This window comes from Nothobranchius furzeri, chromosome 14, assembly GCF_043380555.1.
Source record: "Nothobranchius furzeri strain GRZ-AD chromosome 14, NfurGRZ-RIMD1, whole genome shotgun sequence".
Lineage (NCBI taxonomy): Eukaryota > Metazoa > Chordata > Actinopteri > Cyprinodontiformes > Nothobranchiidae > Nothobranchius > Nothobranchius furzeri.
The window spans coordinates 16,849,675-16,876,464 of record NC_091754.1 but is presented as its reverse complement, the minus strand read 5'-3'; the positions used below and the strand labels follow the sequence as shown (position 1 = coordinate 16,876,464).

Below are 26,790 nucleotides of genomic sequence, written 5' to 3'. Positions count from 1 at the left end.
CTAGCCAGAGCTGAAATAGCAGCCTTCTGTTTGGAGCCTCTTATTAGAAGAGACAACAATGCACTTTTCTGTTGGAAAATATGTTGCCTTCCTTCCCCCAGCTGTCACGACTAGCCCAAAAGTACCTGTAAGTCTGTGCTACAAGCTCATCGAAGCGGGTTTTCAGCAGTCGGTCCACAATGTCCTATGTTGAAGCCGGAAAGGGTAAACATGCTGGGTTTTCAGGCGAAAAATCTTTACATAAGCTGCATTCTTTTAGAGTTGTTAATATTATGTTGCTATTGTTTTAGTAATAGTGTTTGTTATTCAGTTCCTGAACGGTGAAGGTCCAAACCACCAGTTCGGTAGTTCCGCTCGAGGCTTGCGTCATCATTTTTTAAATTTGTCTACGTAATACCGTACACAGTGGTAAAATGTAGAGGAAATTGGACGGTACAAAAATTTGAATACCGCCCAAGACTATACTCTACTTTAAAAAAACTAAAGTAAGAATATTTACTCTTAGCTGCCTGATAAAAACCACAGTGAAATCCAAGAATCTGGGCAGCATGCCAGCCAGACGTGTGGAAAAGCAGGCTGGGGCTTCACTCAACCGCCGACTGTACTAATGCAACGATACCCACCGCTGTCAAGACAGCTGCACATTCGTACAGCGAGGCTGACTCAGTAACACATGTTGATAACCAGTAGATCGGTTTTCTTCTTTTCGCAAATGGCATTGAGGCTTTGTTACACCTACATCTTTGTTCCTAAAAGTGTGCATTTGGGTTCAGGCTAAGGGAAAATGTAATGTGTGTCAACCACAGAAGCACCCACACAGCTTGCCTTGCTTCACACTGTTAATCTGGGCCTATGGTTTGAGGCACACTGTGCTGCTTTCAAGTGCACCGTGACTAAAGTTAGCGGACAGTCAGCACCGCCTGTGGTTATACTACACAAATACCCAGTGTGTGTGTGTGTGTTTGTGTTTGTGCAGGAGTAACTTTATAACAACATGCCCTAACTTCGTTGACCACCACCAAGTCTAAAGTCATCTGTGTATTTCCATTGGACTGTTTTCTGCCTTCACACACACACACACACGCCGTGACACAAACATGTGGTGAGTCCATCAGATTTTCATATTAACATCCTGATGCTGGCTCACACTTTGCAATCTAATGCCAATTTGACAGCAGCTCCAAATTGAGAGTCTGCAACAAAGGAAATGTGACTCAACTTTCAAAAGCGACTCAGATGGCTACTGGTGACACCTTGAACTCATCAGACGAAACTGCCTCTGAAGTCTACACGACGATTATAAACCGTTGCCTACTTCTCTACGATAAACAAACACACATCAACTGGGAAGGATGCCAAAGGGCTTCTTGGACAGAGATGTTTTAAGCTGCTGCCTCACATACTAATGAGAATCCATTACTGTCTCGGTCTGCAAACTCAAAACACACACATCAACAAATTCTCATTCAGCGCACAAGCACTTGGCTGTAGACACCCCCGTGTCCCTTACGCCTCAGTGCCTGCCAATTACAAAAGAAGTAATCAAATCCACCAGAGCCACGTCCAGGGAAATCGACTTGAATGACACCGGCTACATGACTGCCGTCTCTGCTCCTGACAGCCACTTAAACACAAGCTGGGACCTCGACGGCCAGCCCACTGCTGCTTTTCTCCACAAGGCAGAACAATAATCAACAAAAGCTACAGTCTGAATGCAGAAAACAAAACTGCACGAAACAATGGTATCTCACATTAACATTAATATTATAAACACTCGACTGGCTTTAAAAAGAAATAAGGGAAATTGAAAGATAAAAAAAAAATCACGTTTTGATTATTTCTTTGTTTTAATGCACTTTCATCTAAATGTGGGATTTTTTTAGATTTACCAATTAATACATTCTCTTTCTATTTAAAAAATCTGCTTATTTTAGAAAAAGTGAGAGAAATGAAAACAGAACAAATCTAGGATAACAACCAGTGCAAGGTAAAACATGGAATAACATTTATAATTACCTAAATGTGGCACTAATTAACTTTATAAAATTATTTATTTTGTATTAAAATAAGTATTAAAACAAAGGCTACCATTAATATTAACAGAAAGAGAATACCATAGTCAGAGTTCATTCTTACAGTTCTGTTCCTAATAAAAAATCTATCATTTATTTTTCTGCCACTAATTTTAATGATCCTGTGAGGTAAATAGGAACTGACACACATGGTAGGAAAAGATCAAGGTCGTTCGGCACAGGAAGGAATAACTTATGAGGCTTCTGTCACCACATCATGGCTGAATTTATGGTACTGTGAAGGTCAGATGATTCGATTTCTCAACACTGGAGTTACAGACAATTTTAGTCGATTAAATGATAAATTTCAACTATCATTTGTCTCTTCTTATCTCCATCATCTCCATTCTCATCCCACTTTTTTTTCTGTCCATGTATCTTTTACTGTGACGGCTTCTCCCCGTCACCTCTGCAACATTACACTTTTTCTCTATACCTAAAAATCATTTAATTTATTCTTCAATGTGGTAGAACACATCGGCGTGATTAGCCGAGGTCGCAGATGGAAGGTTCAGGATCTGACGCCGTGGGTCACTCAGGGACGTTGTGTGTAGGCAGCAGCTAAATGATAAAGGGTGTCTGGCTGAAGATGTGGGATTTTCATTACCATCCCTCTGTTTCCCTTCCACAGCTTTAGCCCTTGTGCTACTCATCCTGCATCAAGGACACTCTCAGAATAAGTGTGCATGCCTGAAAATGTGTCTGTTGACAGCTAAAACAGACCAATCCAGCTTTACCTTTAAAAAAAAAAAGATGCTAAAACAAGCCCACTTCTGCACAAAGCATCTATGTGTTTGTGTAGGTGGTTAATCTGTTTGCATTAGTACCTTTGGCCTCCTTGTGCTCTTCACAAATCCTTCTGACAGCAGCAAGACCCTCCTGCTCATCCCTCCCACCTGAAAGACAAGAACCACAGATGAATATAAATCCTGCCAAGCACTTTGAGGCTTTGATAAAGTCATGCAGATTTTCTGCCTTGTCAGTTTCCACTCTTTATCAACACATTTGCGAGAACAGATCACTAAATTGAGAGTTCCTCCTGCAGCCAGTTTAGATCCTGAGCAACAGCTTTGTGCGCTGACATGAAATGGCTCAGCTAATTTCTTAAAAACGTATTAAAAAGTTCAAACCAGGTTTCAAAGATAATGCAAAGTATGAAGGCTGCCTATTGTGTGAAGGCTGATTTTATAATCTTATACAATTTTAATGCTACCGCAGTAAAAGTTTTATTAAGTCCTTTGAAGCAGTAATAAATTTAGAATAAGCCGATCTTGTGCAGTAAGATTCAGGTTAGATTGAAGTGGTAAATCATTTTAATATCTAAATTCTATAAAAATACCCAATTTAAGCTTCATTCTCACAACTCTCCAGCCTTACCAGTGTTTCCTTTACATAGGCTACTGCTGCTCATGTAGCAAACATTAAATTCTAAAACTGCATCGCTATGTTTCAAACAGTGTTACCACAGTTACCTTAAAATAGTAATTTGATTACTGACTACTAGGAATGTAACAATACGCTAAAACTGTTTTTGGTTCGGTTCAGTATTTAGAAGAGCTTGGTTCAATTAATTTTCAGTATATTATTATTATAGTCCATCCATCCATCCATTTTCATCCGCTTATTCGGAGTCGGGTCGCGGGGGCAGTAGCCTAAGGCAAGAGGCCCAGACTTCCCTCTCCCCAGCCACTTGGGCCAGCTCCTCCGGGGGAATCCCAAGGCGTTCCCTGGCCAGGTGAGAGACATAGTCCCTCCACCGTGTCCTGGGTCTACCTTTAGGTCTCCTCCCGGTTGGACGTGCCCAGAAAACCCCACCAGGGAGCCGTCCAGGAGGCATCCTAACCAGATGCCCGAGCTACCTCAACTGGCTCCTCTCGATGTGGAGGAGCAGCAGGTCTACTCCGAGCCCCTCCCAAATGACCGAGCTTCTCACCCTATCTCTAAGAGAGAGCCCAGCCACTCTTTCGGAGAAAACTCATTTCGGCCGCTTGTATTCGCGATCTCGTTTTTTCAGTCACTACCCAAAGCTCCTGACCATAGGTGAGGGTAGGAACGTAGATCGACCGGTAAATCCAGAGCTTCACCTTCTGACTCAGCTCTCTTTTCACCACGACAGACCGGTACAATGACCGCATCACTGCAGATGCAGCACCAATCTGCCTATCGATCTCATGCTCCAGTTTTCCCTCACTCGTGAACAAGACCCCGAGATACTTAAACTCCTCCACTTGGGGCAGGACCTCATCCCTGACCCGGAGAAGGCATTCTACCCTTTTCCGAATCAAGACCATGGTCTCGGATTTAGAGGAGCTGATTCTCATCCCAGCTGTTTCACACTTGGCTGTGAACTGCTCCAGCGACAGCTGAAGATCACGTTCTGATGAAGCCAACAGGACCACATCATCTGCAAAAAGCAGAGACCTGATCCTCAGGCCACCAAAACGGATGCCCTCCACACCTTGGCTGCACCTATCCTGTCCATAAAGGTTATGAACAGAATCTGTGACAAAGGGCAGCTTTGGCGGAGTCCAACTCTCACTGGGAACGAGCCCGACTTACTGCCGGCAATGCGGACCAAGCTCTGACACCGGTCATACAGGGGGGACCTAACAGCCCGTATCAGAGGGCCTGGTACCCCATACTCCTGGAGTACCCCCCACACGGCCCCCCGAGGGACGTGGTCAAACGCCTTCTCCAAATCCACAAAACACATTTAGACTGGTTGGGCAAATTCCCACTCAGCCTCCTAAGCCTCCCCCTAAGGGTATAGAGCTGGTCCAGTGTTCCGCGGCCAGGATGAAAACCACATTGCTCCTCCTGAATCTGAGGTTCAACAATCCGACGGACCCTCCTCTCCAGAACCCCTGAACAGACATTACCAGGAAGGCTCAGGAGTGTGATCCCCCTGTAATTGGAACACACCCTGCGACCCCCCTTTTTAAATAAGAGGACCACCACCCCGGTCTGCCAGTCCAGTGGGACTGCCCCCGATGTCCATGCGATATTGCAGAGCCACGTTATTATATTTATTTATTTAATTAAAGCTGCTCCTATAATGAGCAGAACCAGGTGTCATCACAAGCTGCTGATCTAGCATGATGTCTTTCATTATTTCACAGGTTAATTGCACAGCTATGAGTGTCACGCTCATACAGACAAGTGTTGTGTTTGACTGTTGATGCATTTCTGCAACGAGCCGTAAAAACTCACCTCGTACTCTAAAACTTCTAACTAGCTTCATCTGCGCCGTATTTCTCATTTTAGGATGAAAACTTTTCATCAATTGTCACAGGAAAAGTTCAGCAGACGTGCTTGTTTACATTTTTGCCACTGCGTGCCGGCAGTGTGAGAGAAGGGAGGGGCGAAGCAACGCTCCATTCAGCGTCTCTACAGGCTCCATAGTAGCAGCGACAGCCAGCTGGTTTGATCCACTCTGAAAGGCATTGATCAGAATTTGCAGATCACATTTTTTTAAACGGAGATCGGGCGTGTGCAAAAATCGCACCATCAGAACATAGAGAGCCTCAGTCTTCTCCATTTCCGGTCGGCTCATGGGTTCCCGGAAGAGCAAAAAATAGTAAATACAAGTCAAAGGGGCTAAAAGAGTTATTTTCTAATACACTTTGCCTTACGTCCTTGATTGCAAATATGTTGTACTTCTATTTAAAGTAATGTCATTTTTACATAGTCTCCATATACATAGTATATATAGCGTACAAATAGTCCTAGTTGGTGTTTTTTTTTCTTTATTCTTTTCCATCAGACGCCATCTGTGAAGGTCTATGGTCTAATGCTCTGTGTGTGTTTTTGATGATTTGCTGAGTTCCACCAGATGTCCTCATTGCCTGAGAAGATATCGCTGCCTTCTCCTACCATCTTCTGGCATCTGCTTCCCTCCTGGTCTGGATTTCTAGATTATTCTGGAGTTCTGGACTGTTCTCTGGGGGTTCCTGCCTTCCGACTTTGCTGTGGTTAGCTATGGTCAAAAAGTTTGTAATTAGCATGACTACAAATCAGACATCAGTACATCGAATAAATTACATCACCACAGAATTTCCTCTGCCCTAGCATAGCTGCTACTTACCAAATGGCCAGATTTATGGTGGTTCTTTCCTCCTGAACAAATGATTTTAGGTTTGCTAAACTTACAGCCTTTTTTCCCTCTATTTTTCTCCGTGTCTGGTTTGATGACGTTTGGTGAAGCACATTTGTAGTCCTGGACTACGCACAAAACCTAAAATAGCATTTCCCCCGTTCGAAAATAAGCGCTTTCTTGGTATCAAAATGCATCTTTAGAATTCATGGACATCGTTTGTGAAATCCATGGCACATAACATGCGGAATAAAAAAAAAAAAAGCATTTAGCATGACTTGCATTTTTTCATTCTTCTGGGTACCTGTGGTCCGGAAGTAGATGGGCGTGACTTAGGCTCCCTATTGAACATGACTCAAACAACAGTCAAAAGAAGCCTAGCAATGAAACACCCAAAAACACATCAAAATAGGACAAAACAACTAAAAGCCGGCTACCCACAATGCACCTCGCCTGTTGCTTGTTCCACAGTGGGCGGGATCAGTACAATATTTTAATGACTGCGGAACAAGCAGGGGAGCGAGGTGCATTGTGGGTGGCCCGATTTCCAGATGTTTGCTCTATTTTGGTGTGTTTAGTTGGGGTTTTTTTTTCCAGTGTTGTGTTGGATGTTGTTAATGTTTTGTTCACTGTTCCAAATGTGCTAATTCTGTTGGTATTAATTGTGCACCATGCATAAGAGTTCCATTCCAAGGAATGAGACCGCAATGTCGTTCGGTCATTTAGTAGAATCGTATGCTGCTTGTTCTGGATACAGTATGTGCTTTTGTTTGCTACAGGTGTGTTGCTATTCCCAGCACTGGTTTTGGCTTGATATCTTTCTCAAATCACAAAAACAGTAATGCATAGTGTCTTGGACAAGTAACTTTAATTAAATTACTGATATGGAAATAGTAACTTGTAAGTCGTTACTGGAAAAAGTGGTCATATTAGAGTGACACTGTCATTTTACAGTAAAGCACTACTAATTAACGCAAGCAAACAGTCAAGAAAAGATTTGACACAAAATGTTATGTTGTAAAATTTTACAAATAAATTCCTTCTGATTTTTTAAAGGGAAAACTACTCTGATTTATTTGACGTAATAAATGCTCTGACTGATCAAATAAATCCATATCCTAACCGTTGGGCACCGACTCAGCAAGGTTCCCCACGTGATTGGTGGATAAACTGCAGCCCCTTAATCTGACATTCATTCCAATTGGAGTTTTAGATTCATGTCACAACAACTAACAGCTTTTGCATATGTTTTAAGCCTGATTGAGTCTTAAATCAAACTCTGCAAGATTAATGTGACTGTTTTGGCAGAGCATGCTGAAACATGCATGCAAAATCACGACAAAAAGAGGGAGAAACATGACTGGTGCGACTACCTAGATTATAAGAAAGCCATATTTTTAAAAAGGAGTCACAGACTCATTTTTCAATAGATTTGCTGTCATCTCTAAAATGAATGAATGCTTTATGTGTTGTTTTCAGTGATCAAAAGCTCTCGCACTCCTTTTTCAGGGGGTTGAAGTTTGTTAGAAGAACAGGGGGTGTAAAATAACAGGATTTGGAGTCTTACTTACAGTATTAATGTTCATGACATGCAAACATCTGACCTCTAAATGGCTAAAAGCAATTTGACTTTATCTTTATTCGTTTATCTTTCTTGGATAAAAATGCAATGTTGATGTGTTACCTGCACAAATAACAAAAGCCTGAACCTGTTTTACCATACTGAGGATTAGCTAATGCTAATGGTTAGCTTCTATTAGCAGAGACGTGCTCTGCTCTCTCCTGAATGCTAAATTAACACAGCCTTTCACGGTCACAAGCCAAGGTGGGTGAGTCCATGAATGCAAATTTTACCTTTGACGTAGATCTGACACATTTTCTGGCTCAACTGTTTCCCTGTCTATTTTGTTTTTACGAGTCATGCAGGCAAAATGGGTTGAGGACAATGTTCATGTTCAGCATGGAAATGCAATGTAGAGTAACCGATCATATTTCAAAAAGAACAAGGATTCCACTGTCTCTGTGTACCACCCTTTTAAAGTTCTCATTAACTTTTTTTAAACTAAAATTTGCTGTTTTCAGGGATAAAAAAAAGGTCTTGCGCTCCTGTTTCTGGGGGCTAAAATTATTCGTCGGAGAGGGGGGTGGAAATGCCAGGATATGGAGTTCAGTGTTGGGAGTAATGCGGTACAAAAGTAATTAATTACTGTTTGCATTGCTTTTTGCTGTAATGTGGTAATGTAAGGCATTACAGGGAAAGAAAATGGTAATATTTACTCGGTACAATTGTCAGTAACGCGGTAATTACAATGCATTTTTAAACCCAGAATCAAGATGTGTTCCTTAAAAATTCAAATAGCGGGAAACCCGAAGAAAGATCCAGTATCTGCATATATTACGTCATTTATGGACTCAGCTTTGCGGGCAGAGAGGACGCCGCGGTAACGGCTCAACTACTCCAGCTGCGTCCTCCACGCGGCCGCTGTAACATTCACAAAATCGCTCCACTAAAACAAAATAATTCACTTGCAATTGTTCATATCAGCGCATATTCTCTGGTATTTTGTGCTTTTCTGACGTGCTTTGCCTCAGCTGAGTTCATAATCTGTGCCCCGGTGATTTCAACTCATTACTGCTGGAGCGCCGCGCGTGTGAAGATCCCTTTGGCTGATCGTTAGAAAGTAGGAAGTCTAGGAAACAGTTTTTTTCTGGAAGATGGAGAAAACATGCAGCATGCAGGAAGGTTAGAGAGAGAAAGGGCAGGAAATTATTCAAATAAAATCAAGAAAACAAAACAAAGTGCTTGAAAAGAAAAAAAGTAGGTAGATTTATCCCCAATACACATTTTTACCAGTGAAAAACAATAATATACAAGCATTTAATATTTATATATGTGATAGAGTCAGATCACCCCAGAAGTCAGTCCCACATCCAGGGCCGTATCAAGGCATTTGGGGACCAAGGCAAATATAGGCTTGGAGCCCCCACCACCTCACTCCCTGATCAGTTAATATAAGATGGCAGCGTGCTGAGAGTAGAGATTGTTGTTGCTTTTATTTAATAAACAATCATTTTAAAGCACTGTTATTATATCTGACTGTTTTTAACAGCAATCCTAGCTCAGATACCACATCACCTTCCACATATATGTCATGAACTCACTGAGCATCACATTACCAGATTCATATTGAAGTTGTATTGGTGAAAGTAACTTAGAGTAATGCAAAAGTAGTGTAATGCCTTACATTTTAAAATCAGTAATTTTGTAATGTAATGAATTAAAAATGAGGGTAACAAGTAATAAATAATGCATTACAGTTTTGAAGTAACTTGCCCAACACTGATGGAGTTTTACTCCTTTTATATTTGTGATATGCAAACATCTGACCTCTGATTGGCTAACAGCAATGTGACTCTTCTGCTGTCTTCTTACGTAGAAACGCAACACTGATGTTTTATCTCTTCAAAGAACACAATCCCAAATGTGTTCCGCCATGTTGTAAAGTTGCAAACGCTAATGTTTAGCTTCTATTAGACAAGACGCGCTCTAACCTCTCTTGGCTGCAAAATCAACACAGCTTCCCATGTTCTTAAGCCAAGGTGGGTGAGTCCATGGTAAAATGGTCTGTATTTGTAAAGCGCCTTCTTTGGGTTCGACAACCCCACAAGGAATTTTACAACCCATGTCATTCACCCATTCACAAACACATTCACACACTGGTGGGGATGAGCTACAATATAGCCACAGCGGCTCTGGGGCGCACTGACAGAGGCGAGGCCTGCCGTACACTGGCGGGTTAAGTGTCTTGCCCAAGGACACAACAGCAGCATTCTCTAGTGGGAGCCAGGATCAAACCTGCAACCTTCCGAATACTGGACAACCCGCTCTACTGCCTGAGCTTCTGCTGTCCAATGAATACTAATTTTTCCTGTGACATAGAAGACAATGCTGTTTCTTACCCAATCGTTTTCCCATCTATTTTATTTCTGAGACTAATGCCGGCAATAGGGGTTGAAGAAAAATGTTAACGCTCAGCCTGCATATTCAGCTCAGAGTAACAGACCGTTTTTCATAAAGAACAAATATTAGACCGTTTCTCAGTAAGCAGGCCCTTTAAAGCTGTAAAAGCATAATTTCCAATTGTGAAAATGTTTCATCATGATTACTAATTATACATTTTGTTGTAGTGATAAGATTTGAAACAGAAGTTTAAGACATACAAATGACAAATATTAACTTACACTCTCATTGGCCACAAACTGGAGAAAATAATTACTCACTAAAATGATTAGTCATAAAAATAATACAATTTGAACATTCATCAGCTGTCCGGATTTGCTGCATACTGACCATACAAGTGGCATAAAAAGAGATGCACGCGCACACACAATACCGCTTTCCAGCACACACATTCTCATTTCCTCTCTGGACACACACGGACATGCTAATCTTGGATTATCACACAGGGCTTTTCAAGGGCACTGTTTTATTTGCCCTGATGTGCAGCGGTTCACTCAAGGCTGAAGGATGCAGCTCCTTCAACTAAAATGTCACAAGGGTCACACAAACACACAGGTAGCAAACAGGAGAAGGCTGATTTCTTTCCAACAGGTAGTTGCCCTTCACCAGGCAGGCACATTTACAGGCGCATGCTGTAAACACTGCAGAACATAAAATGCACGTCTGCAGTCTGCACAACCACTGGATAAAGCTCCTCAACAACATAGCCACGGAATAGTCTTGAGCCCTGAGGCTTAAATATTTCAGGATTGGAGTTAAAATGTACAGAAATATTCTTGTTGTTGAAGTTAGTGAGAAAGACACATCTGAAAGAAAATTTGAATGTTTTCAGCAAAATTTTATGTTGGAATGTGGTCGTAAGAATCGGAGTGACTATTTTATTGGACGCTTGTGGATTTTAAAAAAAAGTGTTTTTGGTCTAGATGGCTCTTGTTTGGCAGTGATATGCAGCTTTGAATAGTGAGTTAAGACAACATTTTGAATTTCTGAGTGTTTGGACAAAAGTGTTTTCTATTAAGCCTAATTGGTGCTTCTGCGTCAGCTCCGCGAGGCACCGACAGATATGTTTTGCTTTCGGACTTCTCTGTTTCCTGGGGAGTGATGCAAAGCAATTCCCCACCAGGACAAAGGACATATCGCTTTTCTGGGGTATCTTGCCATGTATCCTGTCCACGATACTGTTGTGTTTATATTGTGCTTTTAGTATTTCAGAGACTTGTTAAACGGGACAAATTTGTTCCTCATTCTCCTCCACCTCTTCATGCACTCACCACCTTTAAACTCATGTTTCCTGTCATTTCCGTCCATGAATAAAATGCTTGCTGCGTATCTTTATACTCCTACACGGGTGAATAAACGTTCATATTTTCAGAGTTTTCCCACAAGATATTATTCAAACTGCTCCATGTTTGCCGCTAGATATCTTCTGGTCTCCTTTTATTTCTTTGATGGGGCAATGGCGGTGCTGTTGGTGAATTTCAAGGAAGCGTTATCCTGGCCAGTCACAAGTTTGTGGTCTCCGTCTTGTTTGACGGATGTTTAGAAAATTGGGCCCTTGCAGGCCTGTTGGAGAGCCCTCACAACCACGAATAACAGCGTTGCGTGTCTCCGTCCTGACGCGGATGGAGGAGCATAAATTAGGCTTTTAGGTAGCAGAGTCATTAGAATAACAGGAATCCTAGTTTTTCAATAATTTGTATAGTACATAGAAACTGATAAACACTGATTTGACCAGGAAATATGTAAGTTGCTATGTAATGTCTCATTTGTGAGATAGATTCATAAGCTTATAAACACCATCACTCTAAACATAACCAATCAGTGAAAAGCTCAGCCTATGGTGATACATTCATCCAACTGCTCAACCTTAGTTCAGATAAAGGCATCGAGTGTGTATGTCTGTTTCTCTGTAGACAAACTGCCTCCCTGCACTGTGGTACTCTACGGATGCATATGCACTGATGATTTCAACAGTTTAAATTCTAGTTAGCAGGATCATGCAGTTAAAAATAATAAAAAATATTATTGATTTTGTTTTCTCAAATTACTGTAAAATGTCTTTTCTAATTCTGTGTATTTATTTTTGCATGTTTCCCTATAAATCCTGCTAAACTTTCAGGTTTGCTTCTTTCATTCACAGCATCTCATTCTACTCTTCTGCACGACGCTAAATATCACCAAGAAGCAAATTCTGAATTCCATCGATTAGGTTTGGCGGTTATATCTAAGAAATATTTCAGATTCCCCCGCTGGAATCCATCATTTAGTACTTGATAGTGCAATGGCTCACAACAAACTCTCCCCACGCAACCGCTAGGCTAACACTCCACCTGAAATATGCATCCACTCCATTTTGCCAGAGAAGGATCCACTTTGCCATAAATATTCTCACTTCATGAATTCACCCGGTGCATTAGAAATTGAGATGCATGCGTAATCATCAGCAGTGGGATTAGTTTGAAAACACAAAGGATTGTGTGAGACTACAATAGACACTTGACTGAGTTCTTGAATGATTGATTTATTCAACCGTATCACACTCTCACGCGTAGCAAATCTCATTCATGTGCTGCTCAAAATGCAGCGATGAATACTCCGACATTCACTTGGGATGGCAGAATCAGAATAAGACTATGCATGAAATTGATACTGTAGGCTTTGAAGATCTTGACAAAAATTTTCTAAATTATTTGACACCTTTAGAAATGTATTAATGCAGATAAAAGTCTCATCAATTAACCAGTTTTTAAAAATGTATTTAGACAGACAGCAGGTGACTATATTAACAGAGATAGAGGGGGAAACAAGTGCTTAAAATGATGGATATAAAATAAACAAAAAACATGTAAACACAAATTAACCCACCCCAGAACCCCCTAACTGAAAGAATAATTATACATTCATTTTAAGACTTTCAGTGATCAAAATGGGAATTGTGTTGGGTCTATTTTGCAATCTTGTTCCAAAATGTGTCCAAAAGTGGATTAACTAGATATGCTAGCAATATTTCCTTCACCATAGAGATTTTAAAAAATAATGAAAGTTTTCAGAATTAATTAAGGCTGCTCTATTGTGAGTGATGTTTTCACTTCTGCAAATCCTTTAGTTTGCAAATAAATACTTTGGTAGACCGATTTATCGGTCAGCAGATATTTCGGGCCTATGTTTTGGCCGATATTAGTCAAAAAAACAATTTAAAGTCAGGCACATCCACGGGCAGCCCAGTGCTGTAGCAGAATTTAAGTTTAATGTATTTTTATGTTCATGAATAACATCTGCATAATAAATACTCTAAATTAACTTTATTTAGGTGTCTGACTTTAAAACTACACAAAGTTAAGATTTTCAACAGTAAGTTCAAAAACTAATTCAGCTTCAGAATTTTGTGCATCCGCGGATGTTATTAGTGACATTTTAGCATGAAAATAAAGGGGAAAATGTTTTTATCGGCCCAGAAAATCGGCTCATATAAGTCGGCCAGCAGTCGACCATATCCTATATATCGGCATCAGTATCTGCAATAGAAAAACAATATTGGTCGACCTCTAATTCTGTTTGATTTGTGCACAATATTAGATAGTATATTTTCATGAGATGTAAAATTGAATGCATATATTTCAACACACAGGTGGGAGTCTTTCTTCAGGAAATGTTGCATTTTCAGGTAATTTTGTCAGCGTCTCATAACAAAATGCACATAAAACGTTGTGGTAATGTTACGTGTTTCTTGAGTCCTGTTTGCTTGTCAGTGGTGAGGTGTTTGGTACTCTACCTATGATAACATGAGTCCCCAGTCTGGCCAAGTGGCGGACTACCTCATAGCCAATTCCCCTGCCTCCTCCTGTCACTATGGCGACCTTGCCATCTTGTCTGGGCATCACTGGTGAGTCAGAAAAGAACACAAATCAGATAAATGTACCTACAATTAAGATTTGTTTGTGTTTAAATGGTCTGAACTAACTAATGAATGTTATAAAACAGTATTGGTAACACTTTACAATAAAGGTAATTTTATTAACATTACCTAGTGCATTATTAAGCATTGAGAAACAAAGGATCCAGTTATTGTTAGCTATTAGGTATCCTCAAGGTTAGTACAAAGGGCCATGGGAGGGGGGTGTCTGCTTAGTAATGCATTACGTAATATGGTTAAGCAGTTAGTACTTTATTAAAACGTTAATACTTAATAATGCACTATCATTAATAAAGGTAGACTTATTGTGAAGTGCTACCACAGAAGCTATTAACAATTCGACATTTATATACACTATATAAATAAAAGTGACCACCATCTAGTTAGATTGGTTTTGGCAACAGTTTTAATATTTATCCTATCAAATGAACTTACATATGTCTTGGCTGGCAATGAACAAAAAAATCCCCAAATATGCTATTTTATACGAAATATTATTATATCCCAATAGATAATGAATAAAAGTACAAAATACGGAACACCTAAAGGTAAACAATGGATTAAATAAGGTGCACCTGAACAAAGTGGATGATGCTGAGCCCAGCATAACAAAAGCTGCATTGTAAAAAATTAGACATTTAAACTTGCGTCGCTGTTTGGCCGAATTAAATTCGCCCAAGACTAAATGCTTGGTGTGTTACGGCATAACGGTTATTCCGGTTAATTCGGCATGAAAAAAACATCAGCAAGACCTTTTAAAAGGAAAAATTTTCCCGTTTTTTCTTAACTAGCTAACATGCTATTAGCTTAGATCCGCAGCAACTGGAGCTCATCACGAAGGTTCCGATCTTTCGACTCGTGAACAAAACTCCATCATTACCATGACTTATACAGTCAGACTAAATCAACGACCGACATCATGCAGCTGGCAAAGTTTCGTCTTACAGTAAACAACGAAGAAATAAACTAACCTGGTAGCCTCAACGGCTTGTTTGACAGCTGAGCTAAAAGAACTCTGAAACCGAGCAGGTAAAGTTTAACAGCGGATAGAAGACAGAAGAAAAAATTAGACAACATTGTTGTCAGAATGTCTAATGGTGCCCAGAGAGAGCAGCCCATCGACCAGCAGCCAGAGAAATCAGAGAACTTAAAAAGGCACACGCCCCACTTTGGGCCGCATTCCAATATGAAGTTTTACATCCTTATCAGTCCCAGATTGGATGTCTAATTTTAATGCGAAATTATTAATCATCATCCCTTTTGACCAAGAAATATATGATACCTTTAAAGACACACACAACACACTTCCTTGCGCCTTCGGGTCGGGGAACGGGTCCTGACTGTTGTTTGTGCTTATGGGCCAAATATCAGTTCAGAGTACCCACCCTTTTTGGAGTCCCTGGGACGAGTGCTAGATAGTGCTCCATCAGGGGACTCCATTGTCCTGCTGGGGGACTTCAATGCTCACGTGGGCAATGACAGCTTGACCTGGAGGGGTGTGATTGGGAGGAACGGCCCACCTGATCAGAACTCGAGCGGTGTTTTGTTATTGGACTTCTGTGCAAGCCGCAGTTTGGCCATAACGAACACCATGTTCGAACATAAGGATGCCCACCGGTACACTTGGTACCAGGGCAGCCTAGGTCACAGGTCGATGATAGATTTTGTAGTCGTATCATCTGACCTGCGACCGTATGTTTTGGACACCCGAGTGAAGAGAGGGGCGGAGCTGTCAACTGATCACCACCTGGTGGTGAGTTGGATCAGATGGCAAGGGAACATGCCGCGTAGACCTGGCAGACCCAAACGCATAGTGAGGGTCTGCTGGGAACGCCTGGCAGAAGAACCTGTCAAGACGGTCTTCAACTCCCACCTCCGGCAGAGCTTTGACCACGTCCCGAGAGCAGTGGGGGACATTGAGTCCGAGTGGGCCTTGTTCCACTCTGCGATTGTCGAGGCGGCTGTTGCTAGCTGTGGTCGTAAGGTGGCCGGTGCCAGTCGTGGTGGCAACCCCCGTACCCGCTGGTGGACACCAGAGGTTCGGGGAGCCGTCAGGCTGAAGAAGGAGGCCTACAGGGCGTGGCTGGTCTGTGGGTCTCCGGAGGCAGCAGACAGGTACCGGATAGCCAAGCGGGGTGCAGCAGTGGCAGTTGCCGAGGCAAAATCTCGGGCGTGGGAGGAGTTTGGTGAGGCCATGGAGAAAGACTATCGATCGGCTCCAAAGAGGTTCTGGCAAACTGTCCGGCGCCTCAGGAGAGGAAGGCAGCAACTCGCTCACACTGTTTACAGTGGGGATGGGGAGCTGCTGACGTCAACTGAGGCTATAGTCGGACGGTGGAAGGAATACTTTGAGGAGCTCCTCAATCCCACCAATGCGCATTCCGAGGAGGAACCAGAGCTGGGAGGCCTGGGGATGGACTGTCCGATCTCGGGGGCAGAAGTTGCTGAGGTAGTCAAACAACTACACAGCGGCGGAGCCCCGGGGGCGGATGAGGTTCGTCCTGGGTATCTTAAGGCTATGGATGTTGTAGGGCTGTCATGGTTGACACGTCTCTACAACATTGCGTGGTCATCGGGGGCAGTTCCTAGGGAGTGGCAGACCGGGGTGGTGGTCCCCATCTTTAAGAAGGGTGACCTGAGGGTGTGTTCCAACTATAGGGGGATCACACTCCTCAGCCTCCCTGGAAAGGTCTACTCCAAGGTACTGGAGAGGAGGGTCCGATCGATAGTTGAATCTCAGATAGAGGAGGAGCAATGTGGTTTTCGTCCTGGCCGTGGAACTGTGGACCAGCTCTATACCCTTGCAAGGGTGATGGAGGGGGCATGGGAGTTTGCCCAACCAATCCACATGTGCTTTGTGGATTTGGAGAAGGCTTATGACCGTGTCCCCAGGGGCACCCTGTGGGGGACGCTCCAGGAGTATGGGGTGGGTGGCTTTCTGTTAAGGGCCATTCAGTCCCTTTACCAGAGGAGCGTGAGTTTGGTCCGCATAGCCGGTAGTAAGTCGGACCTGTTCCCAGTGAGGGTTGGACTCCGCCAGGGCTGCCCTTTGTCACCGGTTCTGTTCATCACTTTTATGGACAGAATTTCTAGACGCAGCCGTGGTGTGGAGTGTGTCGAGTTTGGTGGCAGGAGAATCTCGTCTCTGCTTTTTGCGGATGATGTGGTCCTCCTAGCTTCATCCAGCTCTGACCTTCAGCTCTTGCTGGGTAGGTTCGCGGCCGAATGTGAAGCGGCTGGGATGAGGATCAGCACCTCCAAATCTGAGACCATGGTTCTCGACCGGAAAAGGGTGGCTTGCCACCTCCGGGTCGGGGGAGAGGTCCTACCTCAGGTGGAGGAGTTTAAGTATCTCGGGGTCTTGTTCACGAGTGAGGGTAGGAGGGATCGGGAGATCGACAGGCGGATTGGTTCGGCGTCTGCAGTGATGCGGACGCTGAGCCGATCTGTCGTGGGGAAGAGGGAGCTGAGCCAGAAAGCCAGGCTCTCGATTTACCGGTCGATCTACGTCCCAATCCTCACCTATGGTCATGAGCTTTGGGTAATGACCGAAAGAACGAGATCGCGGATACAAGCGGCCGAAATGAGTTTCCTCCGTAGGGTGGCCGGGCTCAGCCTTAGAGATAGGGTGAGGAGCTCGGACATTCGGGAGGGACTCGGAGTAGAACCGCTGCTCCTCCGGATCGAAAGGAGCCAGTTGAGGTGGTTTGGGCATCTGGTCAGGATGCCTCCTGGACGCCTCCCTGGGGAGGTGTTTCGGGCATGTCCTGCCGGCAGAAGGCCCCCGGGTCGACCCAGGACACGTTGGAGAAGTTACATCTCCAATCTGGTCCGGGAACGCCTTGGGGTCCTGCCGGAGGAGCTGGTGGACAAGGCCGGGGAGAGGACGGCCTGGAGCTCCCTAGTTGGGATGCTGCCCCCGCGACCCGGACCCGGATAAGCGGAGGAAGACGAGACGAGACGAGACCTTTAAAGACATCCATCATTTGGCTGTAAAGCTTAAAAAAGAATGAATAATTATGCTTCTGCATGACGTGCTGTATGATCCTGCTCTGCAGATCCAGCTTATTTCCTCCTTCAGCTCACTGACTACTTCACTAACTGCTGCCAGATAGATCACATACTTCAGAATCAACAGGCATTTGACACTCCAGCCTGATCCATAATTTCCCAAGGCGGGCTTCTGAGAGCGTGTGTCTGGAGCAATGCAGCTTCTGCAGGCAGCATTGTGTTACACTGACTTTTGACTGACTGACTGCTAGACAGGCTATTAGTTTTTCTTCTCTTGGGATCATTTGAATCTGTCACAGTAGTCTGCTCTTAATGCAGACAGTAAAAAAAATAGTTACTAGTTAAAAAAGACCTCTGCAGACTGCACAGAGTTCCCTTGACAAATATGCACACTGAGTCACTGTTTGACCACTACATTTGATCTGTCACACAAGAGAATTGCTGGTGATCTGGGAACACGCTAGTGTCCAGACTGGAGAAGTTCTGATGTATGATTAATCTATAACACAATTTAGTGATGTGCTATTATTTATTTATTTATTTATTTGTGTATTTATTTATTTATTGCCAAACATCTCTTAAAGCAGCAATCCAGAGATTTCCCCTTGTCAAGAATTATGTATGATTCTTTTATATAAATTTGTAAAAGTGATAGTCTTACCCTGTGATATAATGTGGGCAATATATATTTTTTTTCTTTTTTGTCAAGCCCACCACCACCCCATGCAATTTTACTTAGTCAAGCTAGGTTTTGAACGCAAAACGTGTCACGTAACACCAGAAACCCGTGATGCCAGAGGACACGAGATAGTGCTAAACACCATTTTCTAGGTCTTTTGTTGTCTGTGACTTCAAACTGTGTTTTTCTTTTTGGGACTCTGATAGTTTGTCTAAGAGCTAGCAGCCAGCCGTTTCTCCTTCTCTGATTCTATGGAGCGGAGAACTTTCACACCAGTGGTGTTCTGTTGTTAAATACGTGAGCGTTGTCAGTGGAGGACCCAGAAAAGTGTTAAAGTGCTGCGGTTCGGCCAGACCAACAACTGGATGGTCCAATAATTGCTTTTGGTCTGAAAGCAACTATTGGCGGAGCCTTTTAGGCAAATGTCTAGCAAACAGAAAACAAACAGTACGTCGCAGAGAAGAAGCAGGTTAAGGAGAAAGAAGGTGTTAACAACATGTTAAAATCCCCAAAAAGATGAGGAATGCACGGGGAAATGTTATAATAAGTTGTTGGGAACCGGTATATGAACAAAATCAGCATGATAAATGGTTTAGATCCATGTGAAAGACCCAAGACTGGAGCACCGACGACAACTTGTTGCCGCCGCAGTTCTGCATAACGGACATTTTTGGCCAACTTGTTTGTGGTGTGAGCGGATGTAAACGTCCGAATGAGAGGCAAACGTTTCATTTGCTGTGTTTCTTTAGTAAAACAATCAAAATTGCAATCCCATAGAAGAAGTGTAGCAGAAGTAATAGCGTTGCGTATCAGTGCGCCCGCATTAGCTTACCAGTATGTGTGTGTGTGTGTAGCCTATGTGTGTGTTGTTTGTGCATGTCGCGGTTGAAGGAAAGAAACGATGTATGAAAAAACGTACACCAGAATTAAAATACTCTGGAGGGTTAACTCTGGTCGCCTTACAGCAGCGATCCAAGTGGGCCGACACGACTTTGTTATGTTAGATACTTGGTCTCCGTGGTTTCGTCTCCAAGCAGGAAAACGGTCAAAAGTTGGCTCGTTTTCCACCTTTGCTTCCCTGGCGATCACGTGTTGCATCCCACAACACAGCAACGATTTGCCATAGTTGTGTAATTTCACCAATCAAATAAATAATAGATTTAATTAAGCTGCAAGAATGAGATTGAGGACGCTGTTTACAGTAGTAACAAGCAACTAGTAAGGGCTCGTAGGCCGCCAATAGGGCGGCCTCGTCTGCGATGATGTAACGATCACGAGCCTCATTCTCGCTAATGGAAAGCGCGTCAAATTGCCTTTGTGTATGAAATGTGCAATACAAATAAAGCTGCCTTGCCTTGCATCCACAACCCAGAGTTAGTCTTTAATGATGGCGACAACACTCTGTTATAAAAAATGAGTCTATTATAGTGATGGGCTGCATTGGTTAACAAGGAGCTGGCTAAATGATCAGTGGCCTTCAAAGTAGGTCAACCAACCAAACTCTCCCCCGTTTCAATATAATTACAATCATTTCTGCTAAAGACATGCTTGGGGCATTTACAGTGAAGCTGCTTTTCTCCTGACGGGGAAATAATCAGTATTAAGTTGTTTCTTGTTCACAATCCAACAGTTAAATTTAGGGTAGAATGGCAGCACTGACAAGCAGTTAGCCTCCATTATTAAGTCTCCTCTAGAAGGCACTTAAATGGGCAACGACATAAAGAGACTGTGTCATCCCCTCTACCCTGAAGGAGGCTTTGTGTGTATATTTAATAGCACTGGTGTTGCTTTCAGTGCAGGCTGTATGTGCACACCAGTTTTTTTTTTTTATTCTGCAGCCTGAGAGGTTTAGGAGGGGGTCAGCAAGGCGAACTTGCCTGCTATTGTTTAAAGGAAATCGCATCTCACGCATGACCGTAGGATGATTATTTGGGTTGATGGATATCAGGGAGGCACACACGAACACACAACTGCACAGGCACGCAGACGGCAACCACGATGCAAGCAAGACAAGCTGGGAAGCGTACATGATGTGAGGGTGTGTGATGTAAATGCCATGAGAAAAGCATCAAAATAGCTCCAACCAACAGTCACCTAGTGTTTTATGACAACTGCTGGCAGATTGCATATCACAGCTCGTCTCATGTGGAAATCCAGACTGACAACAGCTCTGTGGGACGCGTTTGCGTTTACTGGCAATAAAGATTCAGTCTCGATTTATGTGTCATTAATAACCATTTTCTGAACCCGCTTGTCCACGCAGGGTCATGGGGGGTGGGGGGTGGGGGGGCTGGTGCCTATCTCCAGCAGTCAGCGGGCAATCAGGCGGGGTACACCCTGGACAGAGAGCCAGTCCATCGCAGGGCAACACAGAGACACACAGGACAAACAATCATGCACACACACACACACACACACCTAGGGACAAATTAGACGGACCAATCAACCTAACAGTCATGTTTTTGGACTGTGGGAGGAAGCCGGAGTACCCGGAGAGAACCCACGCATGCACAGGGAGAACATGCAAACTCCATGCAGAAAGATCCCAGGCCCGAAGCCAACCCAGGACCTTCTTGCTGCAAGGCAACAGCTCTGACCACTGCGCCACTGCGCAGCCCTAATACTGGGAATTCTTCGCAGAAATTATCTCAGTTTTCCAACATCTCCTGCTTATTTCTTGCAATAGCGATCACCCGACCTCCTAAGAGAGAAGCCAGGTGAAGTGTCCCTCCAGGATAAAGGATAAAGGGGAACTTGTCTGGGTGTGTCGTGGCCAATTTGATCTCTGTAGAGCAGGGGTGTCAAATATGTGGCCCGCGGGCCGGATCAGGCCCGTGAGATGATTGTGTAAACCTTATTTTCAGACTTTACAATGTAAAGTCTGAAAATAAGGTTTCATTTTTCAGTTAAACTACTGGTGAAAGCTAAAAGATGTCAGGTATCAGGAGTCAAAGACATGCATGAAACTGATACAGCCATGTGATCTGTGAATCAGTTATTTGAATTACTGAGGAATAGTCTGGGTTTTTTGTTTTGTGTTTCACATTTTCAAATACACTTCAGGTGTTTTATTATTAATAGTGATGTTGTGCTTAAACTATTTTGGATACTTTGTCCTCAGGTTCCAGCTTTGTTTTATGTTGATCGTATTAAAACAAAGAACACAATCTGAAGAAGTTTTTAATTTATACATACTTTAATTTTGCTGGTCTGGCCCAATTGGGACTAGATTTTCCTCAATGTGGCCTCTGAGCAAAACTGAGTTTGACACCCCTGCTGTAGAGCAACAGCTTGCGTGAATCAATGTTGTCTTTTCTAGCAACTTGAGCTGCATCTTGCACAGATTTTCTTCAGAAGCCTTCTCCATCTGGGAGGCAGAGATTCAAGGTTAGACTCAAAGCTCAGACTCTGACAGACAAAGCTGCAGGCTACATGGTGTTTAGCCAGTAATGATACAGCTCGGTTGTATATGCATGAAAGACATTCTCCTGGGATTCTCTTGTTTTGGAACCTGAAAAACAAACTCTTTGTGTACTTACTCCTGACTATGTCTAGGTTGTGTATAAACAAGCAAATGAAAACAAGAAAGGGGTGGGGGTCCGTAATAAGAGCTGTTCATAAAAATATTTGATGTTAAATAATAAATAATTTTATGCACCATATGATTACTCCTAGTTTATTTGTTAATATTTAATTATCCAATAGGAGTAAATCATTTAAATTGGCTTACATTTAATTAATGAGAAAATTGTATTTATCAATGTCCACGTTGTATTGCGATTGTAAAGCCATTCTTAGAAGACTGTATGGATGGAAATGTCCTTCTCAAATCAAAAATAATGACTGATTTTGGCTAAATTCATACATGAATAAAAACATATATTAAAAAAAACTTTACATCATCACTAAGATAGATCTCAGCTTAGTAACGATTTCAAATTCTACCTCCCTTTTCCGGGTCATTACAAAAAGCATCACTGAACAAAGAGCCTACAACTTTAATAATTTAAAGGTGCATGACGTAAGAAGGACATCATGTGGTCATATTTGGGTACTGCAGTCTATACATCAAAACAAAAGAGTCCGCTCACAATCATTCCCCCCTTCTCCTTCAAGAATTTTTTGCCACTTGCCAGCGGATCAGCATTAGAAGATTCTAGATGACAAGCGAGGATGAGTCAAAAATAATTAGTTGATAAGTAGATACATACATACAATCTGGTTTTAGCTCTCTTGGGTGTTTTACAGTAGGGCACACTTACTACATTTATTACGGTAGTTTTCCTCCAGCATTAGAATAGCTTGCCATCTTACTCGCAGCTTGCTGTTATATTCCTGAATGAATCATTAAAGTAAATAAAACGCCACAATTGACTCAATATTGACTTAACACATACATTATTGTAAAATTAAGTTGTTGTTAGATACTTAGAGATGACTATTTTTTGTAATCACTGCTAGCTTTGTTAGCTCATCACTAGTCTTTAGCCTCATTTACTTGAGAGTCAAACAAAATGATGCCTTGGCTTCTTTAGGGTACAAGAAATGACTTCTAGGTCGCTCCTGTTTACTGGTTAGCATTCAGTCCATGATACTGTTGCTCTTTGCTGGCTGGTGTTGAAGTAGCAATGCTAAATCAGTGTTTGCGTTGAAGTTTAGACAACTTTGAGGGCTCGCATATTATTGGCTCTGGAACCAGGAAGCATGGAGGCAGTACAGATTGTGACCTTGGGGCCTTTTTAAAAAGACAAAGCCTGGAAACCACTAAGCCGGCTGACTTTTTGTTCACAATGAGAATGGATGTGGTGCAGTTGCAGTAAAGCTGCTGGATGGACTGCCGTTCACACTGACTGCAATTTGTGTGCAGAATGTCTCTGCCTCAACCCCCACAAGAAAGTTGACATAATACATTTTAAAATATAAGTGAACAATCATATACTGTGAGTTTTCATAAATTTTAAAACTCACTGAGAAGTTTTCATGTCTGAGAATTAAACGTGCAACTCTTGATCAAAGTTGAGAAATGACCTTAGCCTACCATTGCTATAATATACAAATCATGCAGTAATTTAGACAAAAGCTTCAACCCAGTTTTTAGAATATTTTATTTGCGTGTTTAATTTAGCAAACTGGCCACTCTAGAAATACTATTGCAATATTCAGTGTTGCACTTATTGTAATGTTGCAGTTTCTAAAAACCGTACAAAAGGGGATCGAAAGCATGACTCTTGAATGCAATCTTACTGCCCTAGTAACACAAAAGGAATTTTAATCACGATGTGAAGACTGCTCATTGAAAAAGAATTCCAATTTAACACCAATTTTCTGGTGACATATAAAATGATGCATAATAAAAATTTCACCATACACACTTAGTTTATTTTACTATGTTAGAAAAAATGTACTATACATTTAATTAGATGTGTAAAGAATGGGTAGTTTACATCTTACTTATGAACCATAAAATGTGAGATTCCATAGAAATATGAATTATAAATCTGATGGATCTTTGACTATTTTAACCAGAAGATCAGAACTTTTGATTGCAGGGATTAAGCGACACTTCGTATTAACTCCAAGGAAAGAGAGAGAGTCAGGTTTAAAATAGTTAAGAAATTTGTTTCTACACAATTAAACAAGACTAACTTGAACACCCTGTGTACTGATGGACTAAGGTGGAGTGAGACGTGAAATGAACAATGGTATGTGTGTGTGGAGTGTTATTCAGAACCAGCGGATCCGGAGAAGCAGTTAGTTCTGAGTGGGAGTGAATGTTTCGCTCTTAAACTTTAGTAGGAGATTTATAACACACATGAAACGCCATCTGTCGGTCTACGTACCCCAGGGGAAGCCTCCGTTAGATCCAGAATACCGAGGTCCTCTTGGACCCTCCTTGGTACCGAAGCCGGCAGAAAAGCAGCAGTGCCGACCAAACTAGTCTTGGAATGCTTCCAGGTCACGACAGGTTATCACTGGCGTCTCCGAGACCCTGAAGGGGTCGTGAGGTTCAGCTTTTATTCTGAAGGAACCTTTGCGGTCAGATGTAACTTGCAACAGATTTTATCCAGCTTGTCGAGGCTCTTTTCGGCTGAAGAGGAAGTCCGGATGGCCTGTTTGAGACTTCTCTAGAACACTTTGAACTAAAGAAAAGGTGGCGTGGGATAGTTTTTATAATTGTCATATTTTGGTTTACTGGCGAATCAGAATTTGACTTGCAAAAGAGGGTTTATACAAACACCACAGAAAACCACGCCTTGCGCCAGAAACGAAGGTTCTGATTGGATCAGACAAAAGGAAATGTGTGACTTTAGCATTACATGTCCTCAGTGTCTAGTGCAAATATCCAGGATTATAATATCAAGTAATAACTTTGTCATTTCACAGATTGATTGAACATTGGGCTCGCATTATTATTGGTAATAACAAAGTTGTTGATTATGTATTTATCAAAATAGGTCGTCTTCGTCTTTGTAACAAACGTGAAGCAGTTCAGATGAGCAGAGTGCATGAAAGACCTTGGCCACTATCTCATGTAGATTAGCCTGTCAAAGACTTTATGTCTCTGCTTGAGCAGATGCAGCAGATCATGACCTTTAGGTCATAAACAAGACATTCATGACGCTACAGATGTATGTTCAGTAATTTGCTGCATTTCTTTAACATTATTACGTCTTAAATTTCAGGGTTTTTTTTCTGTTGTGCCAATTTTCAGGGCAAAAAGGCCTCTAGGCCTCTAGCTCACAGCAGCATGTGTTTTTATTTTAGCCCCAACTTTGTGAAGAAAAGAGAAACTCACAAGAAAAAAAACTGTTAATAAAAAATAAATAAACAAAAACAAACTCTAAAACTCAGACGTAAGTGGAAGAAAAATGGACCAGGAATCCCAGGAGAGGCATTCCAGAGCAAGATCGCTCCTTTACAGATGGCAGGATGTGCTCTTGAACACGTGGGTGGGAAAAGAAAGACAAATACTCGGTGAATAGATCAGATCAGTCTTTTTTTGTTGTCATTTCCTTTTTGGGGTTTTTTTGTGAGAAAAGAAGACAAACGTCAGTTTGCAAACACAGAAAGTGAAAACTGAGATTTTCGCATGTTTCCAAACTAAATAGTCTTAACTGCTTTTGTTTTTTTAAGGTTGATATTAACACAGCTGTTTTTCTTTTAATACGCATGTATAGAATTTCACAAGCCTTCAAAAGCTGTTCTACATGCAATGTCAACAGCTTCCTGGAGCAAAGCAATCGTCCAAAATCAAAGTTTAGGTTCTTGTTATTTTTTGATAAGTTTGAATATGCACACAAAATAAAATAAGTGTCAGAGTCATTTTTAATCATATCGTGCTCACATGCAGTTTTTGCAAGCATCAATTTCTGTGTGATGAAAATCTGTGCATGCACCTTCATATTCACCTTCATACCAACAGCACTTATTCTAAATGTCATCAGTGAGCGGATTTCTTTCTATTAGAAATAGAATAAGGCACAGTGGGAGGTACGTTCGCTTGCACCAATTAAGTTGGTCATTAACTCTCAACATCAACACACACACACACACACACGCACGCACATTCACATGCAGGAAGACAAAGGTATAGACACAATATTTAACGTGTTTAATTTAACACTCAGAGTTGGTCTGTGTGTGTGTGTGTGTGTGTGTGTGTGTGTGTGTGTGTGTGTGTGTGTGTGTGTGTGTGTGTGTGTGTGTGTGTGTGTGTGTGTGTGCACGCGCGATGCACGTGCATGTTTCTTGTTTCTGCCTGAAACCTGTTGTCCCTGAGACGAGATAGTGAGAAGACTTTCATCTCTTGCTCTCCTCCCTTCTGTCTCTCACTCCAGGATTAGGTTAACACTGAAAATTCATGAGGGTGTGTGTGTGTGTGTGTGTGTGTGTGAGAGAGAGAGAGAGAGAGAGAGAGAGAGAGAGAGAGCACGCGTGTGCACTTTTCTTGCTTTGCTTTAAGGCCTTGATCTATCTATGTTTCACCTCCCTAGTTATGCA

At 42.2% G+C, this 26,790-nt stretch overlaps 1 protein-coding gene across 3 annotated transcripts in view; it reads right to left on the bottom strand.

Moving 5' to 3' along the window:
* LOC107390240 (polyprenol dehydrogenase) overlaps positions 1-26,790 on the bottom strand; it is a 49,275-nt gene that overhangs the window by 15,869 nt on the left and 6,616 nt on the right. Inside the window, exons 1-3 of one of the 3 annotated variants that reach the window (XM_015966852.3) lie at positions 15,071-15,297; positions 13,959-14,066; positions 2,900-2,968 (exon numbers count right to left, since the gene is read on the bottom strand). In XM_015966852.3, coding sequence (XP_015822338.1) covers positions 2,900-2,968; positions 13,959-14,066; positions 15,071-15,218 — 325 coding nt within the window. In that variant the 5' untranslated portion in view covers positions 15,219-15,297. Of the gene's footprint in view, positions 1-2,899; positions 2,969-5,392; positions 5,916-13,958; positions 14,067-15,070; positions 15,298-26,790 lie in introns of those variants that run through there. The other 2 variants (XM_054747033.2, XM_070543948.1) reach the window with 2 other exon arrangements.